This window comes from Erythrolamprus reginae, chromosome 6 (genome assembly GCF_031021105.1).
Source record: "Erythrolamprus reginae isolate rEryReg1 chromosome 6, rEryReg1.hap1, whole genome shotgun sequence".
NCBI lineage: Eukaryota > Metazoa > Chordata > Lepidosauria > Squamata > Dipsadidae > Erythrolamprus > Erythrolamprus reginae.
The window spans coordinates 8,734,566-8,754,184 of NC_091955.1; the positions used below are offsets into that span (position 1 = coordinate 8,734,566).

The window sequence follows — 19,619 nt, forward strand, 5'->3', positions numbered from 1 at the left end:
GTTTGACTACTGTAACGCTCTCTACATGGGGCTACCTCTGAAAAGTGTTCAGAAACTTCAGATCGTGCAGAATGCAGCTGCGAGAGCAGTCATGGGCTTCCCCAGGTATGCCCATGTTACACCAACACTCCGCGGTCTGCATTGGTTGCCGATCAATTTCCGGTCACAATTCAAAGTGTTGGTTATGACCTATAAAGCCCTTCATGGCATCGGACCAGAATATCTCCGAGACCGCCTTCTGCTGCACGAATCCCACCGACCGATTAGGTCCCACAGAGTGGGCCTTCTCCAGGTCCCGTCAACTAAACAATGTCAGTTGGCAGGCCCCAGGGGAAGAGCCTTCTCTGTGGTGGCCCCGACTCTCTGGAACCAGCTCCCCCCAGAGATTAGAACTGCCCCTATCCTCCTTGCCTTTCGCAAACTCCTTAAAACCCACCTTTGTCGTCAGGCATGAGGGAATTGAGATATCTTCCCCGGGCCTATATAATTTATGTATGGTATGTTTGTAGGTATGTCTGCTTAAAAATGGGGTTTTTTAACTATTTTAAATTTTAAATTGTAAATTATTAGATTTGTCAGAAACTGTTTTTATTGTGTTGTGAGCTGCCCCGAATCTACGGAGAGGGGCGGCATACAAATCTAATAAATAAAAATAAATAAATAAGTAAATCACCGTTTCCGCTACAGGATCAGTGATCCCAGGTGTACCGGAGGCAGCCCAATACGGCTTCCAACTCTGTTAATTTGTAATCCAAACTCCCAGAATCCCTTGCCAGCTCTGGAATTCTGGGAGTTGAAGTCCACAAGTCATGAAGGGGGCCATCGTTCTTCATGTCCGCCCTAGGCCAAAAAATGGGCCTACTATCTGCAGGCCCGAGACGACCCTTAGTATAAGCCTTCCGAGCCCTTTCGAGTTGCGAGATGACCTGAAACAGGAAGGGGATTGCATGTCGGGTTGTTGATTGTTGTCGTTTTTTTTACCCGCCTTCAAAAATGTGATGTTTTTGTTAGGTGAATAGATTAAGACATCCATTTCCACACAATTCGTCAACAGAAACCAGGAGGGCTTATGTTTCCGGACCGAGCGGCTTTATACATGGTAGCCATCGAAGACCGGCAGTACAAGGATTTCAAAATCCATTGTGAGTCTGCAAGACAAACTTATATGGCTTAGCAAGTCACTCATGTGCCTGGTGTTTTTCTTAGCCAATTTGCAATGGGCAGTTCTCGACTTACGACGGGTTGCTTCGAAATTATGACAGGCGCAGCAAAAAGTAATTACGACCCCAAATCCTGATGGGTAAGGTGACCGTATTATGGGCACTTGGCAATTGGTATGCATTACAACTACAGTGGTACCTCTGCCTACGAACGCCTCTACTTACGAAGTTTTCTAGATAAGAACCGGGTGTTCAAGATTTTTTTTGCCTCTTCTCAAGAACCATTTTCCACTTAAAACCTGTGCCTCTGAAACTAACAGGAAAAGGCAGGGAGAAGCCTCTGTGGGGCCTCTCTAGGAATCTCCTTGGAGGAAACAGGGCCGGAAAAGGCAGGGAGAAGCCTCTGTGGGGCCTCTCTAGGAATCTCCTGGGAGGAAACAGGGCCGGAAAAGGCGGGGAGAAGCCTCCATGGGGCCTCTTTAGGAATCTCCTGGGGGGAAATAGGGCCAGAAAAGGCAGGGAGAAGCCTTCATGGGGCCTCTCTAGGGATCTCCTGGGGGGAAATAGGGCTGGAAAAGGTGGAGAGAAGCCTCTGTGGGGCCTCTCAGAGGAATCTCCTGGGAGGAAACAGGGCCTCCACCCTCCCTGTTGTTTCCCCAATCACACACATTATTTGCTTTTACATTGATTCCTATGGGAAAATTGCTTCTTCTTACAAACTTTTCTACTTAAGAACCTGGTCACAGAATGAATTAAGTTCGTAAGTAGAGGTACCACTGTATTTGCTGTACCCCACCATACATGACCATGATTGATTATGGTTTTGCTAAAAGAAACCACCCCAGCATTTATTTCTGGATTCCGTCAAAAATGTCCCATACCAAGCAATAGGTTCATTTAACACGGTGGTTCTCAATAATGTTACGACCCCTTAATGCAGTTCCTGTATGTTGTGGTGACCCCCAACCATAAGTCTGGCGCCAATTCTCCCAACAGAGCTTCAAGCTGATTGGCAGGAAAGTCAGAGGGACACGCCCACTGTAAACGCCTGATTGGTCATATTGTAAAAATATGTTCCAAGGTGTCAGAATAGAAGCTTTAGTCCCTAACACCAGATATTCATCTGGCTAGCAGCCTTACTCTGGTCAATTTCAGCACATTATTTTATCCCCTGGTTAGGGTTTAAGAAAACTTTATTAGCAGAGAGTAACGATGAAAGAGCTTGCAAGCCAGTAAGAGCTGGGAACATCGTTAGCACCTGGTTAGGACTAGAAAGAAACTTACTTGGAGCAAGTTAGACTAATGAAAAAACTCCTCAACATATGACCACAACGGAGGCCAAAATTTTCATTGCTAAGTGAGACATACTGTAAATACAGGTGGTCCTCAACATACGACCACAATGGAGCCCAAAATTTCTGTTGCTGAGACATTAGTTAGCTTTGATTGTGGTCATCTTATGACCACAGATGAGCCCAAAATTTCCGTTGCTAAGTGAGATGCACTGGAAATACAGTTAGTCCTCAATATACAACCACAATGGAGCCTAAAATTTCCGTTACTAAGTGAGACATACATACATGTTGCTGAGAACATTTGTTAGCTTTGACTGTGGTCATCTTATGACCACAATGGAGCCCCAAATTTCCATTGCTAAGTGAGATGCAAATACAGTTAGTCCTCGATTTATACAACCACAATGGAGCCCAAATTTTCCATTACTAAGTGAGACATACTTTTAAATACAGGTAATCCTCGACATAGGACCACAACTGAGCCCAATAAGCTTGCAAACCAGTAAGAGCTAAGAACATCATTAGCCCCTGGAAAGAAACAGTCTGAGCAAGTAGAGCAATGAAAAAACCTGCAAAGACTTTGGGCTGGGAAAACATTATTTGCAAAGAGTAACAGTGAAAGAGCTTGCAAGCCGGTAAGAGCTGGATACATAGTTAGCACCTGGTTGGGGCTAGATAGAAACATTTGGAGCAAGTTAGGGCAATGAAAAAAACCCATGCAAAGACTTAGGGCTTGGAAAACATTCTTAGCAGAGAGTAACAGTGAAAGAGCTTGCAAGCGGTAAGAGCTGGGAACATTGTTAGCACCTGGGTAGGGCTGGAAAGAAATTTACTTGGAGCAAGTTAGATGAATGAAAAAGACCATTGTAGCATTCCCCATGTGGTGTGATCAAAATTCGGATGCTTGACAGCCCATTCACATTTATGACGGTTTCAGTGTCCCCTGAAGCAATACAATTTTAAGGAAAACTCAGACCTGTCTGTAGTATTTTTTTTAAAAAAATGTTTAGTGGTTATGGACTAGGGTAGAAAGCAGGAAGCTGCCTAGCCATGAAAGTCAGCTGAGAGACTTTGGGCCAATCGCAAGGAGGCTGAGAGTTCTAATCCCGCCTTAGCTGTGAAAGTCACTCAGCTGACTTTGGGCCAATCGCCAGGAGCCTGAGAATTCTAATCCTGCCTTAGCTGTGAAAGTCAGCTGGGTGACTTTGGGCCAATCGCCAGGAGCCTGAGAGCTCTAATCCCGCCTTAGCTGTGAAAGTCACTCAGCTGACTTTGGGCCAATCGCAAGGAGGCTGGGAGTTCTAATCCGCCTTAACTGTGAAAGTCACTCAGCTGACTTTGGGCCAATCGCAAGGAGGCTGGGAGTTCTAATCCCGCCTTAGCTGTGAAAGTCAGCTGAGTGACTTTGGTGCCAGTCCCAAATTCACCTCACATGGTTATTGTTATTATGGGAAAAAATAAAACAAAAGAAAATGTGATAGATATCTCACCGCCTTGAGTTACTTGTAGAAATAATGAAGCAGATACAATAATAACAATAACAATATTAATAATAATAATAATAATAATAATAATAATACTGTAAGAGTTCCTAATTAAACTCGAGTGACTTTTAAACTTCTCAACCTTTACAACTTTTAAATACATGCATATACATAAATGGACTTCATCTCCCAGAATTCTTTGCAGGCTGGGGAATTCTGGGACTTGAAGTCCGCACATTTGAAAGTTGTTGAGAAAGGCTGCTGTAGGTACGTACACAAATGAAAACCTGCCCTTCTTTGCCTTGACAGGGTGGGAAAACGTTATGGCTTCGACATGACCTGTATCCGGGATGTGGCCATGAAGGAGCCTCTGTGTGACATCGTTGACCCAAAGCAAGTGGTGACCAATGCTTGTTTAATAAAGGTTTGGTGCTTTTCAAAATAAAACTCTCTTTTTTTTTCGGGAATATTTTTTTTATTTTTTCTCCAACTTGAAAAACATGCCAGAGTTATTTTGAATTTGCGGTGTGGCGGATACAGGAACAAGGTAGTTTTCTCAATAAAGACACGACAGAAGGAATTCTTTCTTCAGAAGGCCTTTACTTCTTTGGTAGTATCAAAAAGTAACTATTTACTCTACACTATATTACAGGCCCTTTACTTCCTTTGGTAGTATCAAAAAGTAACTATTTACTCTACACTATATTACAGAACAAAACCACTAACCTGTTCTGTCGGGCTCTCTGGTAGAACCCTCCCAAAAATTCACAGGTAGAAATTTCAGACACACACACGTTTGAAAATTCAAAAACAATGTTCTTTATAATGAAAATTCACTTAAACCAAGGCCCTCTTTTGGTATAGCCAAGAGCAACTCGTCTCCAAACAAACTGGTAATTGGTACAAGGTCCCTTATCAGTTCTGTGATACTTAGCTTGCAGCTGTGAGGCAATTCACAGTCCTTCTTCCTTCACAAAGTGAAACCACACTTTGCTCTGGTTTAGTTTCAAAGCAGGGAAAAAATCAGCACACAAAAAAGTCAAAGTCAGAAAGGCAGGCACGAAAACACAAGGATCAGATAATTCTCCACAATGGCCAAACCCACAGGCTGCTATTTATAGCAGCCTCACTAATTACCACAGCCCCCACCCCAACCACAGGCGGCCTCATTTTCTTTGATAATAATCTCTCAGTTGTTGTTGCCTATGCATCGCTCTCCGCATGCGTGGCTGTATCATTAAACTCTTGTTCTGAATCCAAGGAGGAGCTAGATAATTGATCTCCTTCTGAAGCTGTCTGCCCCACTCTCCTCCTCCCTGTCATTCATGTCTTCTTGGTCAGAGGAGCCTTCATCATCAGATTCCACCGGGGGCAAAAACAGGCCTGCAGCATGTGGATGTCTCCCCCACATCCACAGTCCTTGGGGGCAGGAGCTGGGGCCAGAGCTAACCACAACAATACTACACCACTAAACCAAAATTATCAAACCAAACCACACCCACACAAAAGGTGTATTACATTATATACATGTACTGACCAATCAGATCATAGAACAGATTGCATCATTCTGCTGAGGACACCATGACTCAGCTCTTTCTTTACTTTTATTGTACTTGTAATATTACTTCCGGGTTTATATCCTGGTTATATCCCTAGGCAAAAACATACATACATGAAAACACATATACCATCAATGCCCAACAATATACTTATAAAAATCTCTTATACAAAAAATGAATAAAACATCGTAAATCCCATTTTCATTTCATCAATCAATACTCTAACTGTCCTAATGACCAAGCTTAGAAAAATCTCTTATGTAAAAAAATATTAATATAACATCCTGTTCTGCCAGGTTCTCTGGTAGGAGGCCTCCTAAAATTTCAAGGGTACAAATTTTCAGACACACACACGTTTGAAAATTAATCAAAACAACAATGTTCTTTATCACAAAATTCAAAATAAAACTAAGCACTCTTTTTCTATTGCAAAGAGCACTCATCCCAAAACAACCAGGTAGTCTGTACAATTTCCCTTAAGCAGTCATTAAGTACTTAGCTAGCAGCTGTGAAGAAACTTCACACCCCGTCCTTCTTCCAACGAAGTGAGATACACACACGTTGCCTCTGCTTTGTTTTCCAAGGCGTGAAAAAGCAACAAAGTCCAGAAAAACACAGGATTCCTGACGAACTCCGATCAGATATTCTTCCACAATGGCCAAAACCCACATGCTGCTATTTATAGCAGCAGCCCTAATTACTGGAGCCCCACCCAAAACACAGGTGGCCTCCCTTATTTCCTGTAATATGTCCTTACTTGGTCTCTTCTACGCATAATTCTGCGCTTGCTTGGGTCCAAAAACGTCATCATCTGAAATCAATGGAAGATAATGGAGATTGACTGCCTGGGCTGTGTGCCAAGCAGTGTTTCCCTCTAAATTTTTTTTTGGGGTGGGCGGAAAAGTATAGTGTCTGAACGGCAGTCCCCTTCGGGACTGGGCAGCACAGAAATATTAAATAAATAAAACAAACAAACAAACAAAACAAAACAAATAAAAAAACCCACCCTGTTTTTGCCTCAGAGAATTTCAAAATAAAAATACTGTACCGTGTGTCTATAACAGTGAGCTCATAATAGGGCAACTCTATCAATATCAAAATGCTACTTAAATAGTTTGAGCTAGTTTTCAAACTAGATTTTGATTTTCTTCTTCCTTACTCCCATTCTTTTTCTTTCTCTTTTCCTTCCTCTCTTTTTTTCTATCTGTTTCTCTCTCTTCCTCTCTCTCTCCTTCCCTCTCACTCTTTTCCCTCTCGGCTTCTGGGCAGGGTTTGGAAAAACTCTGAGTTGATGATGATTTTTTTAAGTGAGCGATTGCTCACTGCTCAGCTTAGAGGGAACTATGGTGCCAACCCCCCCTCTGCCGAGTCTCTCCCACCTTCTTCTTCGTCCGAGGAAAACTAAAACTCTGAGCTGATTCTGTCGGCAATAAACACAGGCCCTGTGACATGTTGAAGTTTTCCCCTGCATCCACCTCCCCATTCCCTGGGGCAGGAGCTGGGGCAGAGCCAACCACAACACAGGCTATACAGATTGAGTTCATTATTTTTTTACAGTCAAGTCTGGAGCGGTGAATATTAAGTTTAAATCTGTGGCGTGCTGTTGTGTTGTTGAGGTTGAAGCTGAAGTAGTCGCCGACAGGCAGGACGTTGCAGCATATGATCTTGCGGGCAAATACTTAAATTGTGTTTTAGGCGTCGTAGTTCTAAGCTTTCTAGACCCCAGGATTGTTAGGTCCTATTTTTGTAGGGTATTCTGTTCCGAGTGGAGGAGTGAAGGGCTCTTCTGGTGAAGTATCAACTGTTTCCTCTTAATGTTTCGCCCTGTTGGATGCTTTTGGATTACGAAAGCTGCCCTTTGGTATTTCTGCTGTTTAAAGACTGCTGTGTTCTCATTTAGGTCCCACTTCCAAGAAATCCAGGCCAACTTAACTAATTGTTTAAGCAACAGAAATTTGCAAGCAGTGAAAGGGAGGGAAAAAAAAGAGGAGGTGAGAAACTGCAGCTGACTGTTGGCAGCGCTAAGGAAAAAACCACTAAAGGCTGGGTGGCAAAAAAAATCCCTACCGTGAGAAAGAAAAAGAATTCCAATAAAGGTTAGCTCAGTTGTGCAGGAATGAGGGTTTTCATGTCAGGTTATTTACGTTATTTCCCATAGTAAAGCTCAAGTAGAATTTCAATCAAATTGTGGAATGTTTCTGTTTTATATCCGTAGCCTGTTGAGGACAGGATGCAAAAATCTGTTGAGTAGTTAAAGGGTTGTTATTGAAATGCAACGCTTTGAAAGCCTAAAGATTACAACTTTTTAATTTAATTTTCCAATTTTTCTTTCTTTTCTTTGGGGCATTTCACTGTAGAAAATGTAGCTATTTTCTCTCCTCTCTCTCTCTCCCTCCCTCCCTCCCTCTGTCTTCCTCCTTCCCCTCTCTCTCTTCCTCCCTCTCCCTCCCTCTCTCTCTCCCTTCCTCCCTCTCTATTTTTCTCTCCCTCTCTCTTCCTCCCTCTCTCCCTCTCTCCCTCCCTCTCTTTTCCTCCCTCCCTCTCTCCCTCCCTCTCTCTCCCTCTCTCTTCCTCCCTCCCTCTCTCTCTCTCCATCTCCCTCTCTCTCTCTTCCTTCCTCCCTCTCTATCTCTCTCTCCCTCTCTCTCCCTCCCTCTCTCCCTCCCTCCCTCTCTTTTCCTCCCTCCCTCTCTCCCTCCCTCCCACTCTCTCCTCCTCTCTCTCTCTCCCTTCCTCCCTCTCTCTTCCTCCCTCTCTCTCCCTCCCTCTCTTTTCCTCCCTCCCTCTCTCCCTCCCTCTTCCTCCCACTCTCTTCCTGCCTCTCTATCTCTCCCCTCCTTCTCTCTCCCTCCCTTCTCTCTCCATCCCTCCCTCTCTCTTCCTCCCTCCCTCTCTCTCCCTCTCTCTCTCTCCCTTCCTCCCTCTCTATCTCCCTCTCCCTCTCTCTTCCTCCCCTCTCTCTCCCTCCCTCTCTTTTCCTCCCTCTCTCTCTCCCTCCCTCTCTTTTTCCTCCCACTCTCTTCCTGCCTTTCTATCTCTCCCTCTCTATCCTCTCCCTCCTTCTCTCTCCCTCCCTTCTCTCTCCATCCCTCCCTCTCTCTTCCTCCCTCTCTCTCTCTCTCCCTCTCTCCCTCCCTCCCCTCCCTCTCTCATGCACAGTCACAGCAACGCATAAAAACAAAGACAAAATAGCAAAGCTTCTAAAACTTTTGACTTTACCACTTGCTACTGGCTTGATATTTTTGCTTCAACAATTCAGCTACTTATGCTACAGAATTTGAGCAGGGACAAATTTCGAGGGTCCCAGGAAACCTCTCCAGACAAATAGGGAGTGCAGCCTAAGAGATATTATTTCGATTTTGATCACAATTGACCCCTAATTTCTGTTGCTAACCAAGGCAGTGGTTTACTATCTCATTTTACGACCTATTTTGCCACAGTTTAGTAGGCAAATCACTGCAATTGTTGGTCATTAAGCAAGTCTGACTTTTCCCCATTGACTTTGCTTGTCAGTACCCAGCTGGGAAGATTATCTGTTCTGTTCTATTTCATATTTTCTGTTCTGTTTCTGTTCTGTTCCATTCTCTTCCCTTCCCTTTCCCTTCCCTTCCCTTCCATTTCCATTCCATTCCATTCTATTCTATTCTATTCTAATTCTATTATTATTCTATTCCATTACTTATTTTTCTATTTTCATTCTGTTTCTGTTCAATTCCATATCTTTTGTTCTGTTCCGTTCCGTTTCCGTTCCATTCTAATTCTTATTCTATTCTTATTCTATTCTTATTTCTATTCTTATTCTATTCTTATTCTATTCTTATTCTATTTTTATTCTATTCTTATTCTATTCTTATTCTAATTCTTATTCTATTCTATTACTTTATTTTCTATTCTATTATTTTCTGTTCAATTCCATATTTTTTGTTTCTGTTCTATTCCTATCCTATTGTGTTGTGTTGTGTTTCTGTTCCGTTCCGTTCCATTCTTCTTCCATTCCATTCCATTTCCATGACAGTCCAATGCCATTTTAGTTGCGCTCTTTGGCCTGCCACACTTTATAGTCTTTTAATGTGCATTCTTTAGTGTGGGAAGCTGGGAGGGGAAAATTGAATGCGAGCTGTATGTATTTAGCCATAAACAAAATTGTTTCTAGAGAGTCAAGGTCATCCTTTGTCTTCGCACTCCTGCACCTGCATGGGAGGAGATTCTCATTGTATCTAGTAGTTGCTGCTCTGATTCGTAAAACAGGTTTTTGAGACTTAAGCATCTTCCGATTGGGTTGAGCTGTTCTTCTAAGGGCCCATTTGAAAATATTGCAGACTGAGGACATCTGTAATAATTAAAACTCTTTTTGATCTCTCTGTCAATGCAGGATGTTGATCTTTACATCGTAAAGGACCGAAGACTTGGACCTTTACCTCTGCGTTTTGCCTCCAGATTCAACGCAATGATTACATCCACGCCTTGGTCACCTATTTTAATATAGAATTTACAAAGTGCCACAAGAAAATTGGATTTTCTACAGGTAAATTACCTTCCTTCCTTCTTTCTTTTTTCCTTCTTTCCTTCCTTCCTTCCCTGCTTCCTTCTTTCCCTCCTTCCTTCCTTTTCCTTCCTTCCTCCTTTCTTTTTTTTCTTCCCTCCATCCCTCTTTCCCCTTCCCTCCCTCCCCCCTTCCTTCCTTCCGTCTTTTCTCCTTCTCACTCCTTCCTTCATTCTTTCTTTTCTTCCTTCCTTCCTTTCCTCCCTCCTTTTTTCTTTTTTCCTTCCTTCCCTCCTTCCTTCTTTCCCTCCTTCCTTCCTTTCCTTCCTTCCTCCTTTCTTTTTTTTCTTCCCTCCATCCCTCTTTCCCCTTCCCTCCCTCCCCCTTCCTTCCTTCCTTCTCCTTCTCACTCCTTCCTTCCTTCATTCTTTCTTTTCTTCCTTCCTTCCTTTTCCTCCCTCCTTTTCCTTTTTTTCCTTCCTTCCCTCCTCCTTCCTTCCCTCCTTCCTTCCTTTTCCCTCCTTCCTTCCTTTCCTTCCTTCCTCCTTTCTTTTTTTCTTCCCTCCATCCCTCTTTCCCCTTCCCTCCCTCCCCCTTCCTTCCTTCCTTCCTTCCTTCCTTCTCCTTCTCACTCCTTCCTTCATTCTTTCTTTTCTTCCTTCCTTCCTTTCCTCCCTCCTTTTCCCTTTTTTTCCTTCCTTCCCTCCTCCTTCCTTCCCTTCCTTCCTCCTTTCTTTTTTTCTTCCCTCCATCCCTCTTTCCCCTTCCCTCCCTCCCCCTTCCTTCCTTCCTTCTCCTTCTCACTCCTTCCTTCATTCTTTCTTTTCTTCCTTCCTTCCTTCCTTTCCTCCCTCTTTTTCCTTTTTTTCCTTCCCTCCTCCTTCCTTCCCTCCTTCCTTCTTTCCCTTCTTCCTTCCTTTCCTTCCTTCCTCCTTTCTTTTTTTCTTCCTTCCTCCTTCCCTCCCTCCCTCTTCCCCCTTCCCTCCCTCCCCCTCCCTCCTTCCTTCATTCTTTCTTTTCTTCCTCCCTTTCCTTCCTCCTTTTCCTTTTTTTCCTTCCTTCCCTCCCTCCACCTTCCTTTCTTCCCTCCACCTTCCTTCCTTCCTTCCTTCCTTCCCTCCCTCCCTCCCTCCCTCCTTCCTTCCTTCCTTCCTGTTCAGTTCCTGTGGACTTCCCAACCACGTCCTGCTGGGAGTTTGTTTCAAGCATCTACGACTCTTTCAGTCAAATAATATTTCCTCACGTTGCTTCTGATGTGCAGACAACAGATTATAAACATAGGGTGGGCAAAACCTACAGATCAGCTGCTATAAAAAACCTTGCGGTTGCGAAGTTGTCTTTGTACATTTTCTGGGGAAGTAAAATCACTGAAGTTAATTCAATCTCTGGGCACCCGCTTCCCCTCTGCAGCTAAAACAATTTTTCTTTTCTTTTTGGGTAGCTCCAGATGCGCCTTACACTCACTGGAAGCAAACCGTCTTTTTACCTGGAGGATTATCTAACTGTCCGAAGAGGGGGAAGAAATCTATGGAACCATTTCCATGAAAACCAAATGAAAAAAAACGAGGTAAGTTAGCTTGGTATGTATCATGATGGCGAAAACTGTTTTTTGGTCCATGTGGTGGTAATAATAATAATAATAATAATAATAATAATAATATTAATTATTATTATTATTATTATTATTAATTAGATTTCTAATAATCTAATTTTATTAATAATAATTTATTAATAATAATCTAATTTATTATATTTCTAATAATAATAATAATAATTATTATTATTATTATTATTATAAATCTAATAAATTAGATTATTATAATAAATTATTATTATTATTAGGAATCTAATAAATTAGATTATTATTATTATTATTAGAAAATCTAATAAATTAGATTATTATTAATCAATTATTATTAATCAATTAGATTATTAAAAATCTAATAAATTATTATTATTATTAGAAATCTAATAAAATAATAACAATTTATTAGATTTGTAATTAGATTTATTAGATTTGTAAATTAGATTTATTAGATTTTCCCCTCCAAGGACTCACAACAGCAAAACACAATGTACAAATCTAATTTAATGTTGTTTGTTGTGAGTCTCCAGAGAGGGGTGGCATACAAATCTAATAAATAAATGAATGAATGAATGAATGAATGAATGAATGAATGAATGAATGAATGAATGAATGAATAAAGCAATTTAAAACCCTTCTTATAAAAAACAATCACACAACTTAACGAACTACACATAAAAAACCTAAGGGGTGTTTCAGTTTCCCCATGCCTGGCGACATAGGTGGGTTTTCAGGAGTTTACAAAAGGCAAGGAGGGTGGGGGCAATCCTAATCTCTGGGGGGAGTTGATTCCAGAGGGTCGAGGCTGCCACAGAGAAGGCTCTTCCCCTGGGTCCCACCAGATGGTATTGTTTAGTCAACGGGACCCGGAGAAGGCCAACTCTATGGGACCTTATCGATCGCTGGGATTCGTGCAGCAGAAGGTGGTCCCAGAGAGATTCTGGTCCGATGTCATGAAGGGCTTTATAGGTCATAACCAACACTTTCAATTGTGACAGGAAACTGATCGACAACCAATGCAGACTGCGGAGTGTTGGTGTGACATGAGCATACCTGGGGAAGCCCATGATTCCTCTCGCAGCTCCATTCTGCACGATCTGTAGTTTCCGAACCCTCTTCAAAGGTAGCCCCATGTACAGAGCGTTGCAGTAGTCAAACCTCGGATTCCTTTTCCCCAAGTGCATTATTTTACATTTGGAAACATTAAACTGCAGTTTCCATTGCTTTGACCATTTATCTAGTAAAGCTAAATCATTTGCCATATTACAGACGCCTCCAGGAATATCAACCCTATTGCACACTTTAGAGTCATCGGCAAATAGGCAAACCTTCCCTACCAAACCTTCCACTATGTCACTCACATCTTGCTTGTACGTGCCTGCATGCACACTGGACGCACCCATGTGCCTGCTGATCACCCAGTGTTGCCCATGCACCGCACCGGTAGTGGTGGAACCCCCACCTGAACTGACCTCTCCATTCTTTGCAGCGTGACCTGGACTTCACGGTGGAGTTGGATTTTAAAGGGCAGCTTTGCGAAGCCTCCATATCGAATGACTATAGGATGCGCTAAAACGAGCGGTTTTTCTTCAAAACCACAAAAGTCCGGTTCTGGAAGGACGGTTCTGGATTTAACACAAAAGAAGTGCGGTTCTGGATTTGACAACGCCAGAGAGGTCAGCTTTATCAGTAGCAAAACTCTCACCGCCTGGACCGTCTCTGGACCTGGGGTTTGCTCATCTCCTCGCCCTGCCAAGACCATCCGAGAAGCAGCACAACAACTTTCCTTTTAAAAGATTGTATACGTATCACTTTTACAGGCTCCTGGTATTGTGTTGACTTGTATCCTGACACATTTAAAGGGGGCAACTGAATTGAGAAAACCGGTTCCACCTTGTTAGTTTTAACATTTCTTTTTTCGTTTAAAATTCCCCGCGTACAAATAATATTCATATACAGTGGCACCTCTACCTAGGAATGCCTCTACTCTACTCATGAACTTTTCTAGATAAGAACCGAGTGTTCAAGATTTTTTTTGCCCCTTCTCAAGGACCATTTTCCACTTACAAACCCGAGCCTCCGAAACTGTAACCGGAAAAGGCGGGGAGAAGCCTCTGTGGGACTGCCCTAGAAATCTCCTGGAAGGAAACAGGGCCGGAAAAGTTGGGGAGAAGCCTCCCTGGGACCTCTCTAGGAATCTCCTGGGAGGAAACAGGCTAGAAAAAGGCAGGGGGAAGCCTCCGTGGGGCCTCTCTAGGAATCTCCTGGGAGGAAACAGGCCAGGAAAAGGCAGGGGGAAGCCTCCGTGGGGCCTCTCTAGGAATCTCCTGGGAGGAAACAGGCCAGGAAAAGGCAGGGGGAAGCCTCCGTGTGGCCTCTCTAGGAATCTCCTGGGAGGAAACAGGCTAGAAAAAGGCAGGGGGAAGCCTCCGTGGGGCCTCTCTAGGAATCTCCTGGGAAGAAACAGGCTAGAAAAAGGCAGGGGGAAGCCTCCGTGGGGCCTCTCTAGGAATCTCCTGGGGAGGAAACAGGCTAGGAAAAGGCAGGGGGAAGCCTCCGTGGGGCCTCTCTAGGAATCTCCTGGGAGGAAACAGGCCAGGAAAAGGCAGGGGGAAGCCTCCGTGGGGCCTCTCTAGGAATCTCCTGGAAGGAAACAGGGCCGGAAAAGGTGGGGAGAAGCCCCCGCGGGGCCTCTCTAGGAATCTCCTGGGAGGAAACAGGCCAGGAAAAGACAGGGGGAAGCCTCCGTGGGGCCTCTCTAGGAATCTCCTGGGAGGAAACAAGGTCGGAAAAGAAAGGAAGAAACCACCATGGGGCCTCTTTAGGAATCTCCTGGGAGGAAACAGGGCCTCCATCCTCCCTGTGGTTTCCCCAATCGAATGCATTATTTGCTTTTACATTGATTCCTATGGGAAAAATTGCTTCTTCTTACAAACTTTTCTACTTAAGAACCTGGTCACGGAACGAATTAAGTTCATAAGTAGAGGTACCACTGTACTTGTATTATATTTTTGCAAGCATTCATGGCCCTTTCCTTATACAGCCCTTTGGAGATGTTACCAGTTTCTAAATTTGTCTTAGGAAATGGCCTCTTTGACCTCCTACAGAAAGTCCTCGACTTAGGACCACAACTGAGCCCAGAATTTGTGGTTACTAAGCAAGACGTTTGTTCGGTGCCCTTTGAACTTTCTGGCAGCCGTTGTGTTCTGTTGGGCTCTCTGGTAGACTCCTCCCAAAAATTCACAGGTACAAATTTCAGACACACACACGTTTGAAAATTCAAAACAATGTTCTTTATAATGAAAATTCACTTAAACTAAGCCCTCTTTTGGTATAGCAAAGAGCACTCATCTCCAAACAAACTGGTAATTGGTTCAAGTCCCTTATCAGTTCTGAGATACTTAGCTTGCAGCTGTGAGGCAATTCACAGTCCTTCCTCTTTCACAAAGTGAAACACACTTTGCCCTGGTTTAGTTTCAAACCGGGGGGAAAATCAGCACACAAAAGGTCAAAGTCAGTAAAGCAGTCACAAAACACAACGGTCAGATAATCCTCCATAATGGCCAAACCCACAGGCTGCTATTTATAGCAGCCTCACTAATGATCACAGCCCCACCCAACCACAGGTGGCCTCATTTTCTTTGATAATAATCTCTCAGTTGTTGTTGCCTATGCATCGCTCTCCGCATGTGTGGCTGTATCATTGACTCTTGTTCCGAATCCAAGGAGGAGCTAGATAATTGATCTCCTTCTGAGCTGTCTGCCCCACTCTCCTCCTCCCTGTCACTCATGTCTTCTTGGTCAGAGGAGCCTTCATCATCAGATTCCACCGGGGGCAAAACAGGCCTGCAGCATGTGGATGTCTCCCCCACATCCACAGTCCTTGGGGCAGGAGCAACCACAACACGTTGTTAAGCAAATCGCTGCACTGGTTCCATTAGTAACACGGTTGTTAAGTGAATCTGGCTTCCCCTCGGGGACGCCACTTGCCAGAAGGTCGCAAAAGGGGATCACGTGACCCCGGGATATTGCAACCATCACAAATACTAGTCAAATAGCCTGAATTTTGATAACAGGACCGTGAGGATGCCACAATGGTCATTAAGTGAGTAAAACGGCTACGAGCAGTGAAGGGATACCAAAATGTTTACTACCACACTGTGGGTGTGGCTTATGCATTTTCTTTCAATGCAAATTGGGTGCTCTGGGGTGGAGCTCCATTTTCGCTACCCCACTATGTGTGTCCCCCCCAATCTGGGCAGTAGCCCACCACTGCCCACGAGTCCCTTTTTTTCCCTAGTGGTGTCATAACTTTGGTCATTAAATGAGCTGTTGTAACTCGAGGACTACCTGTATTGAGTTGTGACCCTCGATGGAATTGACCAAGCGGCAAAGTGGCCTTTCATTATTTTGGGGCAGAACAATAATAGGTTACAGCCGGTACAGCTGGGATCGAGGTTCCGGTAGTGGAAATGGAAATTTGCACGCATCTCCACGCACCCAATGCATGAGTGCATGTGCCTGCCCAAGGTTTGGCTTCTGTGCATATGCAGCAAGCAAATCATGCACGAGGATGCTCTTGCGTGTGAGATTTTTGCCGTATTTTTGCTTCTGCGCATTCGCGGAAGCAAAGAAATAGGCAAAAATTGCCGAAATCTCATGCGCACGAGCATCATCGAGTGAGATTTTGCCTGCTGCGCATGCACAGAAGACAAATTTCTCACCGACGGGCACATGCACATCCACCGAACACATATGCGCCCCCACAACAGTCCCAGGGAGTGTACCGGTAGCAGCCGGTAAGTGGAACCCCCGCCTGGGCAGGAGGTAAGAGATGATGACGTACCCCTCCCCAAAAGATAAGATGAAAGAAAATCTTGATACCCCCACTTCAGAACAAAAGAGACAAAGAAGAATCCCCCCAGCAGATCCAGTGTGACCTGAAATTGTTGGTCTGTGGCATCACAACGGCACCCGCTCTTCTTATCTCGCTGTCGCAGTTTCTCCCGTCCGTTTCGGAACAAAACACGAAAGGGAAGGATACAAATGGAAAATAAAATTGGGAAGTCCTTGGTGCTCTCTATGCTTTGGTCATTCGTTTTGAGATGTTTACTTACCTGACCAGGTAACGTTTTTCCAGTGCTAGAGAATAAAGTTCCTTCTTGCAAAAGCCGTCTCGTTTTAAATGAGAAGTCGTTTGGAATCGGGCGGGCTTCTCTCACCGACATCGGTTCAAAACGGAGCTGAAAACATATTTGGCTTCAACAGCCCTTAGGAACATGTGTGTATATGTGTGTGCTTGTGTGTCTACGTCAGTTTCAAGTTTCAAGTTTTATTGGATTTATATGCCGCCCCTCTCCGAAAACTCGGGGCGGCTAACAGCAATCATAGACAATATACAATAATAATCCAATACTAAAAGCAAATTAAAACCCCTTAATATAGAAAACCAAACACACATACAAACATACCATGCATACCATTGTAACGGCCTAGGGGGAGAAGAAATCTTAATTCCCCCATGCCTGGCGGCAGAGGTGGGTTTTAAGTAGTTTACGAAAGGCAAGGAGGGTGGCATAGTTCCCTCTAAGCTGAGCAGTGAGCAATCGCTCACTTAAAAATCATCATCAACTTAGAGTTTTCCAAACCTGCCCAGAAGCCGAGAGGGAAAGAGTGAGAGGGAAGGAGAGAGAGAGGAAGAGAGAGAAACAGATAGAAAAAAGAGAGGAAGGAAAAGAGAAAGAAAAAGAATGGGAGTAAGGAAGAGAGAAAGAAAATCAAAATCTAGTTTGAAACTAGCTCAACTATTTAAGTGGCATTTTGATATTGATAGAGTTGCCCTATTATGAGCTCACTGTTATAGACACACAGTACAGTATTTTATTTTGAAATTCTCTGAGACAAAACAGGGTGGGTTTTTTTATTTATTTGTTTGTTTGTTTATTTATTATTTCTGTGCCACCCAGTCCCGAAGGGACTGCCGCTCAGACACTATACTTTTCCGCCCCCCCCCCAAAAAAATTAGAAGGAACACTGGATGTGGCTTGCCGCGCATGCGAAGCCAAATCTCATTGGGGCGCATGCGCATGTGTCAGGAGCATGCACGCCTGCGCTGGCCGCCAAGAACCATCCAGGTAGCAAGATAAGTGGCTACCCACCACTGAGTATAACGCTAGTGGCAACCATGATTCAGTGAACTGATGGCGGCAGCAGCACGTAGCTCCACCCACCTGCCCGGATGCCATTTTGTTTTTTTTTACCTTCTACACACATGTGCAAAGCCTTCTGCACATGCTTCCGAACTGTCAGGGAAGGTAAGTAAATTTCACCGCTGGTCTATGTGTGATTTTTGCTGCCCTGCTTTAATGATCAGAAATCCAGCTACTTGTCAATGCACATTCGAAGGTGATTTAAATAAAACACAGTTCTTAACGAATGTGCTTAAATTTTTCTCAGTGTATGTGTGTGACTTTACACTTCCCTTTGTCAGAAGCAGGGATGTCCAACCTGGACCACTTTTAAGACTAGTGGACTTCAACTCCCAGAATTATGTACCGTATTTTTTTGGAGTATAAGATGCACCTTAGTTTTGTGGGAGGAAAAGAAGGAAAAAAATTCTGCCTCTGCCTCCCAGCAACCAGCTTAGATGATATACATTGTTTGCTGTGTATTTCTGTGCATGTGTTCCTGACCCATAGAAATAGCAAAGAATTGGAGAAAGGTACATTATGGCAGTATATTAATGCCAGAAAGCTTTCTTAAATGTACTCACACTAACTCCTCCCAATTATTTAAATAGATCTACTCCAAACATGACTAAGTCACGGTTTAACTCAACTGCCTTATCATAATACTAAACAGGACACTGTTACATTTCAGACTATACTTGTACAGAGCTGATGAGGCTTTCTGAAAGTTATAGTTATTCTCTGCTATTTAAAAGAAGATACAATCGCACTGGGGCTCTTCATATTGTGTTCGGAAACTTCAGATCGTGCAGAATGCGGCCGCGAGAGCCATCGTGGGCCTTCCTAGATTTGCCCACGTTTCTGCAACACTCCGTGGCATGCACTGGCCGCTGATCGGTTTCCGGTAAGTTGAATAATTTGAACATTTATAGTTATAGATAATAATAATAATAATAATAAGTAGAAAAGAAGTCAGAACTATTTTTGCTAGGTATAGCTCGTGAACACCTCGATACAGATCAATTGTATTTAATTCTCCACGTAACAACAGCTGCGAGGATAGCGATTGCACAGTATTGGAAAAATGAAATCATACCCACGGAAGAAGATACCATCGAAAAAATAATATCATGTGTGAAATAGAATAGAATTCTTTATTGACCAAGTGTGATTGCACACACAAGGAATTTATCTTTGGTGCAGATGCTCTCAGCATACATAAAAGAAAAATATACATTTGTCAAGAATCATGAGATACAACACTTAATGATCATCATAGAGTACAAATAAGCTATCAGAAAACAATCCATATTACTATAAATTACAAGGATACAAGCAACAAGTTACAGTCATAAGTGGGAGGAGATAGCTGATAGGAATATGGGAAAAAAACTAGTAGTAATAGTAGTGCAGACTTAGTAAATAGTTTGACAGTGTTGAGGAAATTATTTGTTTAGCAGAATGATGACGTTTTCTTGTGTCTAGTTTTTGCTTGATGTGCAGTGCTCGGTAGCAAAGTTTTGAGGGTAGGAGTTGAAACAGTTTACGTCCAGGATGCAAGGGGTCAGAAAATACACTGCCCAATAAAAATAAAGGGAACACCCAAAGAACACATCCTAGATCTGAATGAATGAAATGTTCTCATTGAATGCTTTGTTCTGTACAAAGTTGCATGTGCACGACAGTAGATGAAATTGATTGCCAATCATTGTTGCTTCCTAACTGGACAGTTTAGTTTCACAGAACTTTGATTTACTTGGAGTTATATTGTGTTGTTTAAGTATTCCCTTTATTTTTCTGAGCAGCATATTATATAATATAATCTTATATAATATTAATATAATAATTATAATAATAATAATAAT

The 19,619-nt window shown here is 43.2% G+C and overlaps 1 protein-coding gene across 1 annotated transcript in view; it reads left to right on the plus strand.

Annotated features, from left to right (window-relative positions):
- Window positions 1–11,537, plus strand: part of PRMT8 (protein arginine methyltransferase 8) — a 43,664-nt gene extending 32,127 nt beyond the window's left edge. Inside the window, 8 exon segments of the mRNA XM_070754710.1 lie at window positions 1,055–1,142; window positions 4,249–4,257; window positions 4,260–4,363; window positions 9,871–9,906; window positions 9,909–10,023; window positions 11,423–11,460; window positions 11,462–11,494; window positions 11,496–11,537. Of these exon segments, the coding sequence (XP_070610811.1) occupies window positions 1,055–1,142; window positions 4,249–4,257; window positions 4,260–4,363; window positions 9,871–9,906; window positions 9,909–10,023; window positions 11,423–11,460; window positions 11,462–11,494; window positions 11,496–11,537 (465 nt within the window).
- The last annotated feature ends 8,082 nt before the right edge of the window (window positions 11,538–19,619 follow it).